The sequence below is a fragment of the Salvelinus fontinalis genome, chromosome 14, assembly GCF_029448725.1.
Source record: "Salvelinus fontinalis isolate EN_2023a chromosome 14, ASM2944872v1, whole genome shotgun sequence".
Taxonomy (NCBI): domain Eukaryota; kingdom Metazoa; phylum Chordata; class Actinopteri; order Salmoniformes; family Salmonidae; genus Salvelinus; species Salvelinus fontinalis.
The window spans coordinates 44,979,397-45,002,593 of record NC_074678.1 but is presented as its reverse complement, the minus strand read 5'-3'; the positions used below and the strand labels follow the sequence as shown (position 1 = coordinate 45,002,593).

At 41.8% G+C, this 23,197-nt stretch overlaps 1 protein-coding gene across 1 annotated transcript in view; it reads left to right on the top strand.

The window, feature by feature from the left end:
• The window catches only part of LOC129810968 (microtubule-associated protein 1S-like), a 45,499-nt gene extending 30,433 nt beyond the window's left edge, over positions 1 to 15,066 (top strand). Inside the window, exons 3-7 of the mRNA XM_055862015.1 lie at positions 4,202 to 4,284; positions 5,291 to 5,431; positions 5,632 to 8,944; positions 11,206 to 11,429; positions 11,547 to 15,066. Coding sequence (XP_055717990.1) covers positions 4,202 to 4,284; positions 5,291 to 5,431; positions 5,632 to 8,944; positions 11,206 to 11,429; positions 11,547 to 11,702 — 3,917 coding nt within the window. The 3' untranslated portion in view covers positions 11,703 to 15,066. The remainder of the gene's footprint in view (positions 1 to 4,201; positions 4,285 to 5,290; positions 5,432 to 5,631; positions 8,945 to 11,205; positions 11,430 to 11,546) is intronic.
• The last annotated feature ends 8,131 nt before the right edge of the window (positions 15,067 to 23,197 follow it).

Sequence of the window (23,197 nt, the reverse complement as noted above, 5' to 3'; positions counted from 1 at the left end):
CATTAAAATGTGTTTGTGTACATTAAGAACCTGACAGTGGAAGGAAGGGCAAATGGAGCCATCAAAGATGAGATGTCAAAGAGGGCAGGGGGATGAGGGGAACGGAGCGTGGATTTTGTTGTAGGGTAATCCTAAAAAGTCCAGTTTAGCTGGTTTTCATTTGCACAATGTCTCACTTGGTGGGGAGTCGGATGCTGCCCTGTGTGCCGCTCAAGTTTCTCCCTGCAGGGGGCACATCTCTGATAGGACAGGGCTCAACCAGACACGAAGCACATATGGAGAAAAGGGCTGTGGTTGTCCTGAACCTTGGTAGTCATGAAGCCTTTTGTTTAAATAATTCTAGTTATTCATGGATTCAACTAATATCTGTTCTCTGTGAGATTCACACTGATGGACCATTATATACACGATCTGGTCATGGGCCTTGTTGAATCATTCCAAAATAGAATGAAGATAATTTGTTTCAATTTAATTCTTTGCTTCCTTTGTGCTATTGTGTTCTCTGGCTGTGTATAGCCTCTGCAGCTGTTGCCGTAGCAACGTCGTAGCTCGACTCACTGACAGGAAGGAAGTGCTTTCTCGTGTTGGGTTTCGTCTCTACACAAGGGTCAAGGTTGGAGCTGAGGCCCTCTCTTTGAGCATGTCGCTTTTTACACGTTCTAGTGACTGGAAAGACTGGTTCCTCTTCTCTCAGCACAGCAAATAGGGTTGACTAGGGTAATGACAAGGGTGGGAAGTTGATACGCCAATGACATTGGTTTCTCAATGCTGTCCACAACTACCTTCTGTGCACTTCAGTGATGTTCAGGGGACTGGCGATAACCAATGACCAACTTATCTTCATATAATTACGCAATCATGTACAGTACTCGGGGTAGGTGTTACCAGACAGTGGTCAATGATTGGTTCACTGGATAATTTAGTGACTGAGCACTATGATCTCCATGTTCTAATATACCATAGTTACTTCCCTAATGGGGTGGTAATTCAATAAGAGGCTCAATACCTGCTAGCACGTGTGACTACAGCAAGCAACAATTACATTCTAAATCTCCCTTCTTGGCTGGCTGGACCATCCACACTGACAACCTGTGCTGGGGTTTTGGGTAACTGTCCACTCACTTTTTGATCTACTGAGCTTTTGGTTAATGTGCATTTGAGCTGTTCATATAGCAGACATAGTGTAGTAAGTGACGGAACTTTTGCAGTGTAAATGTTCATACTGTTAGTTCTGCTTTGAGGTTTTCCTTCTATCTCACTGGCAGTCCTTTCTCTTGCCCCCACAGACTTTTTAGCCATACAGTGTGTGTTACCTATAGAACCCATAAAAAACATATAGTTCTTGATTTCTTCCAGACTTCCATGATTATTTTACCTTTTAGAACATGTAGCTCCACTACCCCAGTCATAAAACATTCCCCACGCCCACCCTCTAATAATGATTGGGATTCGGTGTGGAAAATTGTAGGTTAAATGGGGATGCTGTTGGGTGCAGCACATGAGTGAATACCACTGTATTCTGTCATGTGATGCAGTAGGATTTTGACTCACAGGTTGTTTATTCAGTCTAAATAGCCCCGGGCATGGCATTGCAGCTTTTGAAGCCTGCTTATAACTAGAATTTTAAACAAATATAGACTAAAACAAAAAATATGATATTATAAAAGTGTTGCCTTTTTGTTTCTCTTGAGTTTAATAGCATTATTGTATGTATGTCTCTTTTTTTTACCAAGAACATTCTAACTACTGGTAAGTCATGTTTTGGTTTTTGCTTCAGCCTTGTCTGGTTTCAATGCCTTGCCTTGTTTTTGACCTATTCTCTCTTCAGACCAGCACTAAAAGTTAGTCACACTGCAAGCCCAGGGTTTATCTTTGTGCTATGCAAAGCTCTGTGCCTCAAACTGTGCACAGGGGTTGACATTCACTGTTGTCTTCTTGTCCGGAAAAAGTAAAAAAAAAAATTTGATTAAAATTGTTGGACAAGAAGAATATAGAGTTAAGTTGGACATTTTAATGGACAAGTAAAGAAAATATATAAAATCATTATTCCGACCAGAATTGGATCAGAGAGGCCAACATTGGAATAATATTCAAATCTATATTCAAATCTATCATGTACATAAATAAAAAAGCTTTCAGTGTAGTAGATATGCCTATTGTCCAAACACATGAGGACATGAGGCGCCAGAAAATGGAGACAAACTTAGATTTTTTATTACATAAATATGGGCTAAATGCCCGTCATGTTTGACGAATATAATGAAGGATAATTAACATTAACGTCTAAAGGCTTTATTCTGTCGACATGCTTCGAGGCACGGTTCATTCAAATGATCACAAGACCTGAGAGTGAAGAACAGTGCCTGTTGCGCACCGCACATCACCCACCTTGAATCTGAGAGGAGGCGGTCAGCATTTTGAAACTATTTAACCATTAACTTAGTTGTTTAAACCCTGTACGTTTTATGTCATTTTATGAAGCATGTCTTACCCTGTTTCAAAGTAACCTATCCTAGCTAAAATACGACCATAGTGTTGAATGTATTATTTTATAAACACTTAATATGCAATTGAAACCAGCATTTTTCTCATGTTATATTGGTTTTCCTTTTTTTATTAATTGTTTTATTGTCCAGCATACAAAGGCATAATCCTAGACATATTAGTAACCCATGCTAGTTGATGCATCTTTAGATCTCCCCCCTTTCTTAATTTCTAACATTTTAATCTCTCACATGGATCCCAGGCTGTATCACATCCGGCCTTGATTGGGAGTCCCATAGGGCGGAGCACAATTGACCCAGCATCGTCCGGGTTTGGCCGGGGTAGGCCGTCATTGTAAATAAGAATTTGTTCATGGAGCCGCCCGCTTTTTCCCCAAAAATGTTGTCTAAAATGACATACCCAAATCTAACTGCCTGTAACTCAGGACCTGAAGCTAGGATATGCATATTATTGATACCATTTGAAAGGAAACACTTTGAAGTTTGTAGAAATGTTAAATGAATGTAGGAGAATATAACACATTAGATCTGGTAAAAGATATTACAAAGAAAGAAAAGATGCCTTTTTTTGTACCATGTATTATGCCTGCCCAGGCGCAATTTAGATTTTGGCCACTAGACGGCAGCAGTGTATGTGCAAGTGTTAGACTGATCCAAAGAACCATTGCATTTCTGTTCAAAATTTTGTATCGAGGCTGCCCAAATGTGCCTAATTGGTTTATTAACTGATTTGCCTAGTTAAATAAAGGTAAAAAATAAACGCTTGTGCATCTGGTGCGGTTTTGAGAACAGTGTTTCGTTGCTAAATGCATTTTGGCACATTAATGGCGCGCATTGTTGACTTTTATAATATGAAGAAATAAAACTTTATAATTTTAAGCTAAACGGTCTGATCTGTTGCATCAGCCTCATAGATGTTTTTTATATAGGGAATTATTTTATAACGATTTGGTTGTAAATGTAATGTTGCAATATTTTATAGGCAACCAATGGTGGCCAACCATCCTCCAGGAGAGCCTTAATGGGTCAGTGTTGTAATTTGAGACGGGCTTGAATATGCATAGAAGCCAATAGGCAGAGTGTAGCCTACATTGCTGTCTGATTCTGTATGGTAAAAAAAGATGGTAATGAGTTGTGTTTTGTAAGGTGGTTCCTTGCATCATTCAATGGTGAATAAAATGGTGATAAGTGGCTAAAAAAGTTCAAATCAAGCCCTGGAGCAGCATTGTTTCTCTCGCTTTACAGAGGCATTCGATTCCATAGACTGGTTGTTTCTGATACTGACACGGATCTTTCTCTGGCTGTGGTCAAGACTAACTGTGAGCTGGTCTGGACTAACAGACTACGGGCTTTATAAATACATTTGATTTGATTGATTGATTGAGCTGAAGTGAAGTGATCTACATCTGCTAATCGGTTTACTGATTTTCCCAACTTTTTAACCTTTTTAGTGGATGCAGGATCTGTTATTTCCAAACTATCCACATATAGCATATGGCCATTGGCCTATGTGGATGGTTTCATTCCAACCATCCGTCGCTAGTGTAGTCTGTAAACAATCCATAGACTATTGCCCAGTACCCCTTGTTGTTGTCAGGTCTAAAGGAACAGGCTAGGTTATATTTGAACCCCTACCTCCCTGGAGCCTTTTCCCTCACTCTCAGGTTTCTGACCACTTCCTCCCTCCTTCCCTATAGGCCAGAGGACACTGCAGCACAGTGGAGACGTTCTAGACACCAAGGTGGTGGGGAACCCATCCCATGAGTTGGTCTGCTCAGAGGTGAGACTTAATTAGGCTACATCTCTCATTGTTGAATGTCAGACCCCGGTGTTGAAGTCTTAATTCGGTTTCAAGGATTATTTTGTGTAGTCCAAATTCATTTTAAAATACTGGAATGTAAACTATGTTCAGCATGTCAATAGGATATTTACTAAGGAATGCTCTGTTTTGCATAACACTTGCTTTGTCCTGAGATGGAAAGGATCCAATTGCTCAGATGACACCTGCAGTACACACTGCCATCACATTACACGGTTCTCTGCCCTGCCAGCTGGCGCTCATTTCATACTGGAAATCATATCCTGTCGTTGCTGTAATGAAATATAACCTTCCTCATTTGAACCAACAATCTACTTCAGCCTATGCTTGTGATGCTTAATTCACCGATATTTCAGAATGCATTCAATATTAGGGGAAATAATCTTTTGCGTTCTCATTCTGTATGAGTATATCTGCTGGTAAATTCAGGAATTATTTCAATGTCATGGCTGAACAACATTTGCAGTATGTTTAGTACTGTAAAGAGTATGTAAACAGTAATTCCTGAAATATTTTCTCTGGGAAAAGATGAGGAATTTGAGAATTTTTGTAACAATAGAATATTACCATGGAGTTTGAGGGGCTGCCTTTTTATCATGAAAATGTTAACACATGATAATTTTTTATTGATCACTTAATAACATTGTATGTAGGCTATACATTGAAATCAGCATCTGAGTTGATTGTGGCCTAAGGCACCAAAACAAATTGTGTGCAGCCTTTTTTTATATCCGATCTGGCTAGTATGCACGTAATTTGGATCATGATGAAGAAAGGTTTATCTTGCCATGTTACCTTTTTATCATATTATAGACTGTAAAAAAAAAAATTAAACTTGAATGAGGGGCCTTGTTCCTCTGTATTTTCAGTGACACTAAGCACAATCTAAACTATTGCCCTATTTGGAATTGTATAGGCTACTAAATGGAGCTTAATTTCATGACTACTTTTCCTTCCATTTCCCTAGGTGCGCCGGCTTATATCTGATGTGTCTCGCCACAAGTTGTTGGTTCTTGCTGGACAATGTGTCGAAGAGGCAGGAGACCTGGTCTTACAAACAGGATGCTTCTCTCTCAGTGACTTCATTCAGATATTTGCTGATGAAGAGGTGAGTTATTTTACTGTAATATACACGGAGTATACCAGACATTTGTCATAGGAATAGCAGATGTTCTTAATGAGCAGGTGTTCTTAATGTTTTGTACAATCAGTGTATATTCTAAATTACAGATTTGTATCTAAATTCAAAGCATTATTAATAAGCTGGTCAAGTGATTTTACATCAAACCATTCTATCTTTTTGAATAGATTGGAGAGTTATTGAGCTCGGCAGACCCTACACAAAAAGCTAGCCTCACGCTGAGTTGTCCTAACACTGGGGTGTGGAAGAACTCAGTGTTGGAGAAACACAACCTACAAGACTTCATTGACATCAAAACAAACCTGCCATCAGTGCTACCTGAAATGGAAGGTCTGCAAGAGTTCACAGAATACCTCTCAGAGTCCCTGGAGCCACAGTCTTCTTTTGAGCTGCTGGAGCCCCCCAGTACTGTGGGCTTCCTCAAACTCTCCCGCCCCTGCTGCTACGTATTTCCAGGTGGGAGAGGAGACTCTGCCTTCTTTGCTGTTAACGGTTTCAACATCCTGGTCAACGGAGGGTCCGATCCACGCTCCTGTTTCTGGAAACTGGTTAGACATCTGGACAGAGTTGACTCCCTGCTCCTTACCCACATCGGCACTGACAATCTTCCAGGGGTGAACAGTCTTCTCCAAAGGAAAGTGGTAGAACTGGAGGATGAACAGTCTGCCGACTCTCAGATCAATGAGGACTGGATGAAAAATCTAATTTCCCCTGATATTGGCATAGTTTTCCTTAATGCTCCAGAGAGATTGAAGTCATTCGAGGGTGATCCCAAAGAACTGCGGAGCTGCGATCAGGTGGCACTCACGTTGCAGCACCTTGAAAGGCTAACAATCAATCCAGAGCCTCTTAGTCGCTCAAATGGACCCACCATTGAGCCTGTTATACTTTTCCAGAAGATGGGAGTCGGTCGTCTAGAGCTGTATGTTCTTAACCCAGTCAAAGGCAGTAAAGAGCTTGAGGCTTTGATGAAGAACTGGCCCGGCAATGGATCTAACATGAAAGGCTCAGAGATACCCCTGCCTTGCCTCGTCTCCATCTGTGCTCTATTGGTGTGGCATCCTGCCAGTACTCAAGAGAAGATCATTCGAGTTCTCTTCCCTGGGTGTACTCCGCAGGCCAAGATTCTTGAAGGACTTGACAAAGTAAAGCATCTAGAATTCCTGAAACACCCCGCCGTGAGCCTCAGGGACCTTGAAGCATCCAAATCAGATAAACAACCAAAACGTGCAGAGAGTCGGGAGAGCCTCAAGTCCCTTCCAAGGGAATCAAGACCCAGCAGTGCCTTGCTGAAGGACAAACTTGGACGTGGGGACATTAAGAAACAAGACGTGAAGACCAAGCCCAAGGGCCCAAGTGACATTGCTCCTAAAGAAAAGAAGGAAGGGGATGAGAAGTCGAAATTGAAGGATGGGGATGCTAAACAAAGACTTCCAAAGCCTGAAAAGCTTATGACAAAGAAAGAACCTTTAAAGGATGAGAAAAAAGAAGTCAAAAAGAGGGATGAGAGAGCCTCTGCAGGTGTTGCCAAAAAGGATGAAAATGTGGAGAAAAAGAAAGAACAAATTAAGAAAGAACCTCTTGGTCTTAAACCAAAGAAAGATGTCAAACCTGATCCAAAGAAAGAGATCAAGAAGGAAATCAAGCCAGATGAGAAGAAACCAACAAAACCTGTCAGCAAGGATGTGAAAAAAGTGATAGCTGGACCTTCATTAGGAACCCTAGAAGCAAAAAAGCCTGTAGGCAAGAATGGAACTTTGAAGAAGGATGCAATCCCCAAGAAAGACTCATTGAACAAGGGGGGAAAGTCAAAGACGAGTAAAAAGACAGAGAATCAAAAAGCCTCTGAAGGGGATGCTGATCGTTCTAAGATGTCAACACCTGAAGACATGACAGCGGAATTCGAGAAGCTCAGAGCAGAAAATGGAGAGTCAGAGAAAAAGACTGCTGTTGTAGTGAGCACTATAGCTAACAATGAAGGAATGGTGCAACCTGAAACAGAGAATGGATCAAGAGAAAATGCAGAGAAGGGTGACATCTTGGAAAGTCCAGAAAAGTTCCGCTGCATGGAGACACTCCCAAATCCAGGGAAGGCCCTGGGAACCACTTCACCTCTTGCCAAAACTCCTAAAAGTGACCGCAGTGTGAACTTTGATATCACACCAACTGAATACAGGCTTCTTGATGGGGCCCTGCGAAATGGACAAGATGCATGTGCCAGCTCAGATGAGAAGACTTTAGAGTTGGTCTCCCCTGCTGACTCAGCCCCTAATAGCGCTGGACATACCCCTTTCCACCAATCATCTGAAGAGGATGCTCAAGGCTCTGGTGAGGACAGTAGTCTCGGGGGAAGGGTGCCTAGCCTTGGGTTTGAAGACTGCCATGTCATGGGTTCTTGCAGGAACTCTGAGGTAGGCTCCTTGAGGGGGAACCTAGAGAACTCTACATCGTCCCAGGAGAAGCAATCAAGCCTTTTGACACCGAGTCCCTTCATGCTGCCGGACTCGGTCTCCCCCAATATTACCTCTATGCCTGCTGAAATCGGTTCCCCACACTCGACAGAAGTTGATGAGTCTCTTTCCGTGTCTTTTGAACAGGTGCTCCCATCTATTGATGAGTCACCCAAGGGAGACCATATGGACAGGTCCTACTCGAATGGGCATTTTGCTGATCCTGACCCCAAAATGGGGATGTCCTTACCTTTGAGGACATGTCATAACATGCGTCCGCCAGGGGATGGCTCAGAGGAACGCCTTACTGGATTTCAGGGTCTTCTCCCCGACGTTCCCCATGACGTCGACCTCTGCCTGGTCTCACCTTGTGAATTCCAGCACCCGAAGTCCCCAGAGAACCAACAACAGCATCTGTCTCCGGGGCTAGCGACAGGTAGCCCGCGAGAACTATCAGAAAACAGCGACCACTCCCAGGAGCTAGCTAAGCCACAAAGCGTCATTCATAGTGATCGACATTCGCCACAAGGTCAGGAGACTCCACCCACATCTGCTAGTGAGTCCCTCAACACAGCCACAGATTCAGACATACCCCCAGGGACTGAAGACTGCCCCTCCATCACTGCAGACATGGACTCTGATGAGGATTCTGGGAGTTTCCCACCCCACCATCCACACGACCATCCCAGCTCTCACTCCTCCAACAGGGGAGCTCAACATTCCTCTCAGGACCCTCCCCCAGCCCCAATGAAGGACCTGCCACCCTTGCCGCCCCAGCCCGGTGCCTGCATGGCTGACCCTGAGGCTGATGCTCCAAGCAAGACCTCAAAGAGCACAGTCACAAAAACCAAGAAACCAGCTGGGGTCACACATAGGTTAACGTCAGCCACCAGTACGACTCTGAACAGCAAGACCAAGACTGGCAGCACAACTGGTACGTTGAAGATCACCTCAAGTCTTGACACAAGGCCTTCATCCCGCAATACCACTAATGGCTCCAGACCTGGGACTGCAAGGTCAGCTTCTTCAGGTAGGCACAGACAGTGTTTTACACTTAGAACAATGACATAATGATAATTTGTTAATCTTTTATTACTTGATTTATAAAATCAATTTACAAAGCATTAGGAACCCCTTCCAGATATGTGACTCTTTTCAGGAAACTAGGCGTATGTCGAGCGTCACTACTTCACAGGAGAGCCATTTAAATGTAAACTTTTTGATCAAAATGTTTTTTTGGGGCAGAAATCCCTTCTAGAACATGTGGACATTTATGTGCCTTAAATATGAATAAAATTGGTAAATTACGAGCCTAGTTGGTTTAACCACGGAAAAAATTAGCACCCTTCCTGCTAGCAATGATTGGCTGATAATGAAAGGGCTGGACATGCCGAGAGATAATTTCGGATTGGTCTGCCATGTAGTATACTTCTGTCTATAACATGAGCTGGTTAGTATGTGTAGGTAATTCTTTTTAACATGTATTTTTTGGAAGATATGACATAGTAGAGCTGCATAAGTGTTGCTCTCCACTTTCTGGAGGACCGAGTTTTGAAATTAGTGGAATTGGAGTATAATAGCTAAGGAGATGGAGAAAATTCTGGCGTTTGATTGCAAATATGCAGATGTAGTCGAAAAGAGAACGCAGAAGGCTGTTGTATAAAGCACCTGTCTCCAGATTACATCTTCAAACTAATGGCAACCATTGGCTGGCTCGCTAGCTAACATTAAGTGTATGATCTGTGTAGTAATATTATTTGTATCTCAGAGCCATTTGCATTGCTGGTTATAGCCTAATGTTAGCTAGACATCATTGAACCTGGTAGGTAGCCTAGTGGTTAGAGTGTTGGGCCAGTAACTAAAAAGTTGCTGGATCGAATCCCTAAACTGACTAGGTAAAAATCTGTCGTTTTGCCCCTGAACAAGGCAGTTAACCCACTGTTCCCCGGTAGGCCGTCATTGTAAATAAGAGTTTGTTCTTAACTGACTTGCCTAGTTAAATAAAGGTTAAATAAAAAACACGCTGGCACTCCAGATAACATTTTCCAACACACTTGTAGAATAAACCAGCCACTGTTTTGAAGTCTTTGGTTGTTTAGTACATGGCCTCACATGTGAATCCTTAAGGAGATAGGTTGGGCTTAAGATTAAGAGGGTGAATGATGCTGAATGGGTGTAGACAAAGAAGAGCTCTCCAGTAGGTGTACCAAAACATTCAAGGGCCATTTTCTCAAAAGTTGAGATCACAAGTTTATCAACTTTCAATGCAGAATTACTTTTCCATTGTTCCTCAACTGCAGTGTATGATATACCATTTTCTAGCTCTGATTTTTACTTTTATCCATTACAAATTTTGCTACATAAGACAATCGAGCCGGTCGGTCACATATTGAGTTGCCCCCCTCACCCTCCTTCTGCCCTCAGAACAGCTTCAATTCGTAAGGGCATGGACTCTAATAGGTGTCGAAAGCATTCCACAGGGATGCTGGCCCATGATGTGTCCAATGCTTCCCACAGTTGTCAAGTTGGTTGGATGTCCTTTGGACGGTAGACCATTGTTGATACACAGTACTATACCTCATTCAAAGGTGCTTAAATCTTTTGTTTTGCCTATTCACCCTTTTAATGGCACACATACACAATTCATGTCTCTCAAGGCTTATTCTCCACTATTGTCCCTTCGATGTGGATGGGGGGTGCTCCCTCTGCTGTTTCCTAAAGTCCACGATCATCTCCTTTGTATTGTTGACGTTGAGTGAGGTTGTTTTCCTGACACCACACTACGAATGCCCTCACCTCCTCCCTGTAGACTGTCTCGTTGTTGTTGGTAATCAAGCCCACTACTGTTGTGTCGTCTGCAAACTTGATGATTGAGTTGGAGGCGTGCATGACCACGCAGTCATAGGTGAACAGGAAGTACAGGAGGGGGCTGAGCACGCACCCTTGTGGGGCCCTAGTGTTGAGGGTCAGCGAAGTGGAGATGTTGTTTCCTACCTTACCCACCTGGGGTGGCGGCCGTCAAAGTCCAGGACCCGATTGCACAGTGCAGTGTTGAGACCCAGGGCCTCCAGCTTAATGATGAGCTTGGATGGTAGTATGGTGTTGAACGTCTAGCTGTAGTCAATGAACAGCTTTCTCGTCTACACTGATTGAAGTGGATTTAACAAGTGACATCAATAAGGGATCATAGCTTTCACCTGGTCAGTCTGTCATGGAAAGAGCATGTGCTCCTAATGTTTTGTACAATCTATGTACATTGTGTGATGCCTAACTCTGCTTTGTGTCCTACAGGTTCTATGGGCAGCAAGGCCAGTGCAGCTGGAGGGGCCCCAGTTTATTTGGACCTGGCTTATCTCCCATCTGGCTGTGCCTCTACCACCATTGACGTGGAGTTCTTCCGACGCCTGCGCTCCTCCTGCTACATCGTCAGTGGCAATGAGCACCTGAAGGAGTCTGTCATGAGACCTATTCTTGATGCCCTACTGGAGGGGAAGATGGCCTGGCCCGATGTGCAGGTCACCCTCTCCTCTTATTTATCATTTTCCATATTTGTAGTACGTCAACAAAAGTCTGTCTACTTCTATGTACTCATGCTCTCATTTTTATTTACCTGTCTACCTTTCCACTCCCAGGTGACCCTGATCCCCACTTTTGACTCACTGACGATGCATGAGTGGTACCAGGAGACCCACGAGAGGCAGGGGGAGCTGGGCATTACCGTGCTGGGCAGCAACAGCACTGTGGCCATGCAAGAGGAGACCTTCCCTGCATGTAAAGTGGAGTTCTGAGAGGGAACAAGACGAATCTTCAGATCCCTGCACTCTTATCCACCAAAGTATCTCCCTCATTTGATCTTCTCTTAAATTGTGATGGACTCATTTCCCCCCTCTAAACTGACGATTTCCCACCCTAGCATGCATCAAGTATAGCCTGGTAGATTAGCAGGCTTTTTTCCTCCTTTCAATCTTATTAATATAGAGCGGACTCCAGCAAGCACTCCCATCTTTGCCTGGGTACATCTATACCATGGAAATGAAGGCAGAACATGAAGATGTCCAAGAGTCTTTGGTCTACCAACATGCAGAAAGGTTGTTCATTATGAATGCTAGGCAAGGTGGACTTAGAAGACTGGCAATACTAATCGAAGTTCCTCACATTTCTTATTAGCAGCCAGGTAGTTGTGATCCAAATCCACAACAGCCCAGAGAGAACTAGTCGACAGCTGTAGGAAACCCTCTGCCTCCTTGGGGCTGAACTCCTGAGTTTTTCCTTTAAAGATGAATCATTTAATCCATATAGCATTTCATAGGTGTATTTAGCCCTGCACCCATTTGCACAGTTATTAATTTCCACAGACAAGGGGACCGCAGTGAGAGAATCAGTGTTACAATAGATGTCCGTCAAAAACGAAAAAAGGCAGAGGGTGTGTGAGAGGAGGTGAAGACGGGACCTTTGTTGTCTCCTGGGGCACATGTAGACGTGCCGAGACCTCAGCACTTACTGAAGGACACCGACATGTTTCTACATCCCATTTTGAGTTTCATAGACGGTCTATGAACATTATAAGGAGATCGCCAATGTCTCGGAAGGTAATGGTATGCATGTGAACAGAAGGATTACTCTGACATTGATAAAATAATGAAGTCCATGTTTCAAGGAATTATGAAATGTGCAGTATTTTTGTGTAACATTCATATCAGTCACTTTAACCCTTCATCTGGAGCACATACAGTGGTATACACTTTTGACAGTGTCTTTTTAAATGAAATGGCTTGGTAAATACTAGGTAATAATTTGTAGTTTTAGATGGAAGGCAATAGACAATTGAGTAATTTATGTACCAACTCACATGACTGAATTAGTTTTAGTACCGAGTAGTTATTTCATGAAAAAATGCACTTTGAAAGAAGTGTTAACAGTACAGTATATTTCCACACTAATAAACCAACTGTATCCAAACCTCTATTTGAGTCCCTCTTCAAGACCAGAATTTGTTTTATCATAGAGAAGCTGCATGATGTCACCATCCTCTAATTTTAATTATAAACTGGGAGCGTTGAGTCCTGAATGCTGGTAACCAGTTTATAATAGCATTAAGGCACCTCTGGGTTTTTTGGTATATGGCCAATATACTACAGCTAATGGCTGTATCCAGGCACTCCGTGTTTCGTTGTGCGTAAGAACAGCCCTTAGCCGTGGTATATTGGCCATATACCAAACCTCCTCGGGCCTTGTTTCTTAAATATGCCATATCAACGGGACCACTGAATGTCACATGCACCAGAGGGTAAGCTTCACTGAAGAGGGATACACAAAATTGGATATGCTAATAGGGAAGTCATTAGCAATACTTTGCAAGATAGTACATTCCATTTATCAGAGTGGTTATTATTGTGCCTAAGTGATCTAATGTAAATGCTAAACATATGATTTTTAACAAGAATGGAAAATCAGTTATATCAGCAATCGCTTGTGTATCTGGTTAATTGCAGTAGAATGTAAATGATGTTATCTGTGAATGTCAACGCTTTTAGCCTCTATCGAAGCAGAGTCCAAATGCATGCCAGCACTGTTTGCACTACCATGCCCACCACTTTGCTTGCAGACCAAGCACTCGTTGTGTTATATTGCTCTTTGTTACAAAGGATATTTTCATTTTATTCAAGGAGAAGGGATATGGAAAGGATTTTAAACTTTCTTTTCACTTGGGTTAAATAACTGGTATTCTTAGAGAAATGTACTTTTTTTCTTTATTTTTTTTCACTTCAAATTATATTTCTTGGCCATGCCGAGTTGTACAAGCATGCAGATCTCACAAGTTAAAATCTAATTTGAATTGAATTAAATGCCATGGCTCTTTGAGAGCACCTTGTACATTTGAAAATATCATGTGAAAAGGGTGTGTTCAGCCAGCCACATGTTGGCAGATCATATAATTCTAATTATTTCATACAGAAAAATGTAATGTCATCTGTTTTTCTTTTATCAAATCATTAGCAATTCTATTTTTGTTTTTCCTAAATTGAGTTTTCTGTATATCAATAATGTGATGTGGCTACTTTATCACTTACTATCATTTGATTAGCAACAGGCTACTCGCATGATATCATTAGCCAATGGCCGGACAAAGTAAGTGGAACATTGTCATATGGAAGGGTGTGAAATGGCAGCATGTTTTTTGGTACTAGCTATAAGTCTGAGCAAAAATGATTGAAAGTGGATTGCATGACACTGATCACTTATTTGGAGAGCTATTTCACACTAGTGGAGTTAAGTAATATCTCATACTAATCTTAAGTTTTGACAATCCATGTCTGTATTTGTGTGCACCATATATCACAACATTCGATATATCAGATTCTGGACTCAATGCATTGGTTTGGATATTGTGTGTCTCTTACACCCGCTGCTGTTCATAACATGACTTGGCTTTGTTCTCAAAGCTGTGTCCCAGAATGTCTACTACCACCTATTGATTCTCCCTCCTTGTCTGAATATTTTGAAAGCCAGGTTCAGTGGTGTATTTGGCTCATTGGAATCAATAGAAATGATGCGCTTGAAGAAAAGAAATCTAAAGAATGGTCCTGTGTTTCTCTGTTTCCATCCCTGCCCCATTATAATAAAACTAAGTGAATGAGAAACCTCTTGTCGAAATCTGAGGCGCTCCTGCGCTTCAGTCACAATTTAAAAGTGACCGTAGCACTTTGCATGGACATAAGTGTTCATATCTGTAAATCACGCCGCAATATAACTAAACCCATTGAGATTAATATGTTCTATTAGTCTTTGGCAACCAAATTGAACAGCACATTTTGGGAGATGGTATATCGTTTCTTTAAAGCCTTTATATTTCAGTTTTTGGTGCTATATTTTTAAAACTTATACACCCCTCTTTTCCCTTGCACCTATACATGTATGTTTGTCTATTTCCATAATATGTTGGTGGTTCACACATCACTTGCAAGTGTCTGGAATTCACCCAGGAAATGCTTTGAGTGTCTGTAAAAATGTCATTAGACTGTTTCAGTGGTGTCAAGTGAGTGTGGTGGTTAGATGAATAATGACAGGGTGGATTGATTCACTATTGAAACACATGTTTGTTTTTTCTCTTTTTCAATACATGTACCCCTTTTTATAAATGTGTGTGCTTAATTGCCGTCGTTTCCCTGACTTTCAACTTTCAAGATTAGAACCTGTGAACTTGGGGTGGCAGGTAGCCTAGTGGTTAGAGCAAGCTGACAAGGTAAAAATCTGTCGTTCTTCCCCTGAACAAGGCAGTTAGCCCACGCCGTCATTGAAAATAAGAATTTTGTTCTTAACTGACTTGCCTAGTTAAATAAAGGTAATATAAAAAAAACTGTGACCTTCTGATCCCTTTCCCAGTGCCTAGTCCACTGCGTCAGTAGGGGTAGGGCACCAGTCCTTTTTTCAGCAGATTAGAAATGTGATTAGTTGTGTCGGAAAACAACCTGTATTGGGATTCGAACTGGCGACCTAGTTTGTCATAACCTGTGTTTAATGCCCTCCATCCACCACCACCAACCTGCCTTCTTTTTTTTCTCTTCTTTTTTTACTCTCACCTGTGAACTCCACCCACTGACCTGTCGCTCTGCCCACTGAGCTTTCATCCAACCAATCACGTTCGTTCTGCCAGTGCCCTGGAGGCGGAGCTGCCATCAGAACACGGACGACAGTATAAGGACTGACTGTTTCTACAGTTGGAGCTGTAATCCATCTAGCCACATTTAGTTGTCATGTCGGGACAACAAATGTTGATAACTAGTGTTTTAGCTAACCCTTTTCCTAACCTTAACTTAATTCTACTAACCTGCTGCGTTAGTTCTAACATGCTACGTAAAGTCACGTCTGTCCATAGCTGAACTCCATCTATCTAGCCACAACTGTAGAAACCATCAGTCCCAACAAACCATCAGTATCACCACACCGGGATTCAATCCGATCGTGGGATATAGGCTTTGCGGCTTTTAAATGCAATGTTCCCGCATTCGCGAGATCACTGTAAACACTGCATTTGTCGCCTCAATCTGAATTTACCTTTTTAAAGGGTCAGTCAGCAGTTGAAACAATAGCAAAGCAGGCGCCCCGCCACTGTTTTGGTAAAAAGCTGAGGGATAGGGTTGGAGAATATCATTACTTTCAACTTCATAGACAGAGCTATGGATGCGAGAACTTACTGTCCATGATCACCAACAATGATGAGACAGCCTATAGGGAGGAGGTCAGAGACCTGGCAGTGTGGTGCCAGGACAACAACCTCTCCCTCAGTGTGAGCAAGACAAAGGAGCTAATCGTGGACTACAGGAGGAGGGCCAAACAGGCCCTCGTTAACATTGACAGGGCTGTAGTGGAGCGGGTCGAGAGTTTCAAGTTCCTTGGTGTCCACATCACCAACAAACTATCATGGTCCAAACACACCAAAGGCAGTTGACTGAAAAGATTTGGCATGGGTCCCTGGATCCTCAAAAAGTTAAACAGCTGCACCATCAAGGGCATCCTGACCGGTTGCATCGCCGCCTGGTATGGCAACTGCTCGGCATCATACCGTAAGGTGTAACAGTATAACTTTAGTACATCCCCTCGCCCCGACACGGGCGCGAACCAGGGACCCTCTGCACACATCAACAACTGACACCCACGAAGCGTCGTTACCCATCGCTCCACAAAAGCCGCAGCCCTTGCAGAGCAAGGGGAAACACTACTTCTAGGTTTCAGAGCAAGTGACGTAACTGATTGAAACGCTATTAGCGCGTACCCGCTAACTAGCTAGCCATTTCTTATCCGTTACAAAGGCACTACAGAGAGTAGTGCGTACGGCCCCGTACATCACTGGGGACAAGCTTCCTGCCGTCCAAGACCTATATACTAGGCGTGTCAGAAGAATGCCTCAAAAATTGTCAGACTCCAGTCACCCAAATCATAGACTGTTCTCTCTGCTACCACATGGCATGTGGTACCGGAGTGCCAAGTCTAGGACCAAAAGGTTCCTCACCAGCTTCTACTCCCAAGCCATAAGAATGCTGAACAATTGATCAAATGGCAACCTGGACTATTTACATTGACAACCCCCCCCCCCCCCCTGCCGCTACTCTCTGTTTATTATCTATGCATAGTCACGTTACCCCTACCTACATGTACAAATTACCTCGACTAACCTGTACCCCCGCACATTGACTTGGTACCTCCTCCAGGAGAGCTACTGGGTGTGCAGGCTTTTGTTCCATCCCGTCTTAACACGTTCTAAAAAATCAGCTGCTCAACAGGACATTTATAAGCAGACTCGGGTGTGTTTAAGGGCTGGATCAAAAGTCTGCACCCTCCAGTATCCAACTAGTGTTTTATACAGTAGCCTAACAGTGCAGTCTTTTATGCTTGCTCTGGCAATGTGGTCCGGAGACGCCGTATGGATGTTGTTACGAAATTGTGGAGGCTCTGGAGACTGGCGCAGGCGAAATAAAGCTCTACCGCATCGCTGTGCGCCTCCCAAATTTGATAACAATGCGAAAGGCTCCACATTGCCATAATTGGTTGAACGGTAGGTGGGGCAGTACGTCCTGTATAAACACAAACTCACTTTCTTGACAACTTCTTTCACAACAGCTCTGCGAAGTGCAAGATGTGTGAATGCCCTGACTTCTGCAGAGGCCTGCATCACAGTAAATGCTATTTGGCCAATACAGACGCCAGAATGACCGTAAATCATAAACCGTAAATTCATAGAAAATAAAGTGACGTGACTTGACTTGAAATTATCTGGCCAGTTTTTGTAACGTTGGGGTCTCCAGTGGATTACTCTCCATGAAGCCAGAGACGGTATCGCACTTGCAAAAAAATATATAAAACGGTATAGTGAAACACACTCGGCCCTCTGATTTGGACCAGCAAACTGAAACAACACAGGTCAAGTGAGCTAGCAGTGAGAACGTTTTGGGAGGTTGCAAGTGTGAATCCGAATGGGGGAAACAAGTCATACATATTTTAATTGGCTACATATAGCCTACATTTTTTTTACATGTTTATACCTTTGCTTAATCGTTCTGGTCACTAGATGTTGTTGTTTTTTGTCTGTGCTTCAGAACCAAAAAGTTGTAAGTCTTGACTGTTGACCAATGTCCAGTCATCAGCATTGGAACTCAAAAGTGGGCGCACATACCCAGATTAGTGACCAGGTAGCGCTTGTTTAATTTTCTCTGGTTTTGCCTGGCAAAAACATAGTTTCCTACCTACTTTAATAATATTCATATAAAATACCATGCAAACTGCTACGGACGCATCTTCGCCTCTGGGTAAAAGCATCTGCTAAATGACTGTACATGACAGTAAGCTACCTGGTGATTTCATTAATAATGTTCACATTTCAGATAGGCATAGTTTGGGTGGGTTATACACCTCAGTGGTAGTACTGCTTATGTCTAAAGAGAGCTGTAACATCGCACTACCTTCAATACATGGGATGAAGATGTAACATATTCTCGTGAATTGATTACGATATTTGTGAGGAAGAAAAAGACTAAAGACAGATCGTGCTTTCCATCTGATCCTGCAACCGCTGCTGCATAGGCCTAAAGGTAGGCCGTATGATCCTGCTTGCGCCGGACTGCAGAGAAGTGACATGATATCCCTAGTTGACATTGACTGCTAACAAATGCAGATGTTAAACACCAACCTGGTCTGAGCGTGTCGTATTATGTACGTTAAGCCGACACTCCATCTAGTATGATATGTTACATTTGGTATGGTTATATAAGACTTGGCTACTTAAGGCAAAAATGAAAGTAGGGTGGGTGGTTGCGAGTTCCAATCTCATCACAGACAACTTTAATATTTTAGCTAATTAGCAACTTTTCAACTTAGCATGTTAGCTAACCCTTCCCATTAACCCTAACCTTAACCCTTTTAGCCAACCCTTCCCATTAACCCTAACCTTAATCCTTTTAGCTAACCCTTTCGCTCACCCTAACCCTAACCTTAACCCCTAGCCTAGCTAACGTTAGCCAGCTAACTAATGTTAGCCACCTAGCAAGAATTTGTAACATATTCTAGGTTTTGCAAATTCGTAACATATCGAAATGTAATTCATAACATATGAAATGGGTGACGGACATCCACAAGTTAATACATACCATACCAAATGTAACATATCATACTATCATGTCTCAGATTTCCATACAGAATACGAAATGCTCTGATACCAGGTTGGAAGGCATCATGGAAAAGTAACAAACCCCTCTTGACTTCAACCTGTTGCGCAATGGTGTATGGAAGTTGTATGTTACCGTTCATTTAGCTGATTTTTGCATCTAAAATATTGACTCATAGGGGGCTGTGTTATGCCAAATCTTCCAACAGAGTAAGATCAGCCATCTCTCATCTGTCTTTTATAGTATTTCAACAATGGTTTTACTTTCAAACGTACCTCTAATTTAACAAATTACTGTACGTTACTTTATATGGATTATTATAACAAATGCAGTGGTGTTGAAATTATATAGCATGTCAAGATATGTTGTATTTCCATTGTGAATTCATGCATTGAAATCGAAACATTATTAAATTATTGCTTTCACATTTAACATACTGTATATTTTCCCCATTCAACGTTTGACAAACAGTTCCCTTATTCTACCACTTTGCACTGTGTGTACGCATGGTCAAGGCTGTGGGTACATTTTTGAACACTCTCAAGCCAACGAGTCTCACACTTTGCGTGGAAATGATCCCACGCATGGTTTACGCACAGATTTGTGCATACACATGATTTATAAATGAGGCCCCAGGTGTGCACCTTGCCAGCTGCAATCGCTGCCAAGGTGATTCCAGCATGTATTGACTTAGCTGGTTGAATACGTATCTAATCAAGATATATTTGTGTTTTATTTACCACTCTAACACTACATAGTTTTTTGTGTAGATCATTAACAAAGCATTAATTCAATCCATCAAAATCCCACTTTGTAACAACAAAATGTGGAAAAAGTCCAGGGGTGTGAATTCTTTCTGAAGGCATTGTATAATAGGCCATTGTATATATGCCATTTAGCGGACAATGTTATCCAAAGCGACTGGCGTATTAGTAAAGCATAATTTCAGGTGAAGCAAAAAAGTCCATACCAGCATTGGCCAACCTTGCTTCACTGACCCCTGATCTACTGGGTGAGCAGATTTATATTCCAGCCCAGTAATAGAGCACTATCAATTGAATCAGGTGTGTTAGTGCTGGACTGGAACAGAAGCCAGCAGACCTCCAGGAGCAGGGTTGGCCTGATCCAGTTGTAATAGGGTTATACAGTGTGCAATGTTTAACTTTATAAACTGGATAGTTCGAGCCCTGAATGCTGATTGGCTGAAAGCCATGGTATATCAGACCGTATACCAAGGGTATGACAAAACATGTATTTTTACTGCTGTAATTATGTTGGTAACCAGTTTATAACAGCAATAAGGCACCTCGAGGGTTTGTGATTATATTGGCCATATACCACACCCCTCGGGCCTTATTGCTCAAGTATACAACATCTGTTAATAGGTACACATAACCAGTGGTATACAAAAGTCTCTTGGGACATTCATTGGGACCTCTTCATCTGCGGACAGGCTTTCACAGCTCTCCGTATCTGAAGGCATAAAACATCACAGAATTAGACAGCACTGAATATTATGTTGCTATTGTCTCTGTCCTAAAAGTTTTCCTTACTAGGGTCTGGAACTGACAGCTGGAGCTTCAGTCCTTTCACCCCTTTCCATGGCTGTTATCTACACATATATTTGGAGCTTGTGTTTTTAATTTACAATGATAAAAAATTAAGATAGCTAATACATTAGCTAGCTGATGATATTTGATTTACTTAGCTATACAGTAAAGTTAGCTAGCTAGTTAGCAGCTCATACATGTAGCTGGTTATGTAATGTTATAATTTGATAATCTAGCAAGGCAGGCTAGCTAACTCAGGGTTTACCAAACTCACCCGGTGCAAGTTTTGTTTTTTGCTCTAGTGCTACACAACTGATTCAAATAACCAACTCATTATTTTAATCACCTGTATAGTGCTAGGGCAAAAAAAACGAAAACGCAAAACCAGGACCAATGTGGTTAGGGTTAGAATCACATTTTAAGACGAGATTGTAGAAATAAGCGGCCTTCTGACTTTGTGGATGTGGTAACTAGGGATTACATAGAATTAGCTTGTCCCGAGTTACTGCCCCGATGACACAGACTGCTTCATCAACAACAGTAATGTGAAAAGTTGTATGAAAAAATACCCGGTTTGATAAACTAGTAGTTTAATTACCCAGCCAAGCAGATACAAACAGTAGAGTCCTTTTGGTTGTGAAGTGCATTATCAAAAGACTTTGTCCTTTATAACAAAATGCAATTTACCACTTGGCTGTCAATTGTTTTCACCCTGTCACAGGGCCTCTGTCATTACCACCTCATAAGATGAGGAAGCACATTTTTTAGGAGGATTGCCTGCTGCAGTTGTTCAAGAGTTGTCCAGTTTGCAGCTGAACATGCAACATAGAGAAGAACAGCAAGGGGATCCTCAACATCACGCAGATATGCCCTCGCTGTGATCATGATGGGTTACCAAGAGCTGACATACCCTGCCATGCCCATCAATGGGGCGCTGGCAAAGGCCTTACTTTCAGCCTCACCTTTTGCCTGCTCACCAACGGTTGGCAATGGGGAGACCAGAATTAGGTAGGTTTAGTCTGACCTGTTCAAACTTCAACATACCTGTTCCTTCAGAAAGTATTCCCACCCCTTGATTTCTTTCCACATTTTGTGTTACAGAATTAATTTAAAAGTGATTAAATGGAGATTTTTTTTGCCAATGGCCTGCCTACACACAATACCCCATAATGTCAAAGTGGAATTATGTTTTTAGATTTTTTTTTTTACAAATCACTTTAAATGAAAAGCTGAAATGCCTTGGGTCAATAAGGGTTCAACCCATTTGTTGTTGCCAGCCTAAATAAGTTCAGGAGTAAAAATGTAACAAGTCACATAAGTTGCATGGACTCACTCGGTGTGCAATAATAGTGTTTAACATGATTTTTGAATGACTACCTCATCTCTGTATTCCAAACATTGAATTATCTATAAGGTCCCTCAGTCGAGCAGGGAATTTCAAACACAGATTCAACCACAAAGACCAGGGACGTTTTCCAATGCCTTGGAAGAAGGGCATCTATTGGTAGATGGGTGGAAAAAAAAAAAAAAAAACAGACATTGAATATCCCTTTGAGCATGGTGAAGTTAATTACACTTTTTTGGATGGTGCATCAATACACGCAGTCATACAATACACCCAGCTAACTTAGTTACCGGAGAGAAAGGAAACCTCTCAGAGATTTGACCATGAGGCCAATGGTGACTAAAACAGTTAGAGATTAATGGATGTGATAAACTGAGGATCAACAACATTGTAGTTACTGCACAATATGGACCTAATTTAGTTGACAGAGTGAAAGGATTATGTAAATTATGGATTTCTGTATTTTATTTTCAAAAAACTAACATTTCAAAAAACATGTTTTCACTTTGTCATTATGGGTTATTGTGTGTAGATGGGTGAGAAAAAAATATTTAATACATTTGAATTCAGACTGCAACACAACAAAATGTGGAATAAGTCAAGGGGTATGAATACTTTCTGAAGGCACTGTATGCATGTCAGATATTGCCTATACTAACTGCCATTGGTAATAGAACAGTGACTGTTTATGTGTTCACAGATGCATCTATGGAGCCAGCACTTGAAGACTTGCAGACTGACAGACAGGCAGTGGTGGGAAAAGTACTCAATATTCATACTTGAGTATAAGTAAAGATAACTTAATAGAAAAGTCACCCAATAAAATACTACTTCAGTAAAAGTCTAAAAGTATCTAGTTTTACATGTACTTAAGTAGAGTGGTGGAAAAAGTACTAAATTGTCATACTTGGATAAAAGTACAAAGTAAAAGTACATGCTATACATTAAATTGCTTATAATAAGCAAACCATAAGGCAGAGAAAATGTATGGGCGTAAAAGGTCAATATTTTGTTTAGGAATGTAGTTGAGTAAAAGTAGTCAAATATAAATAGTAAAGTGCAGATACCCCCAAAAACGACTTAAAAGTATTTTTACCTAAGTACTTTACACCACTGCAGATGGGCTTGATACTGAGGTCTCTAAATGGAGAGAGACCTGGCACTCTGGATAACATTTTCCCTAGTTAATTTTGACTTGAATTGAATTCTATTGAATTCTATTGAATATT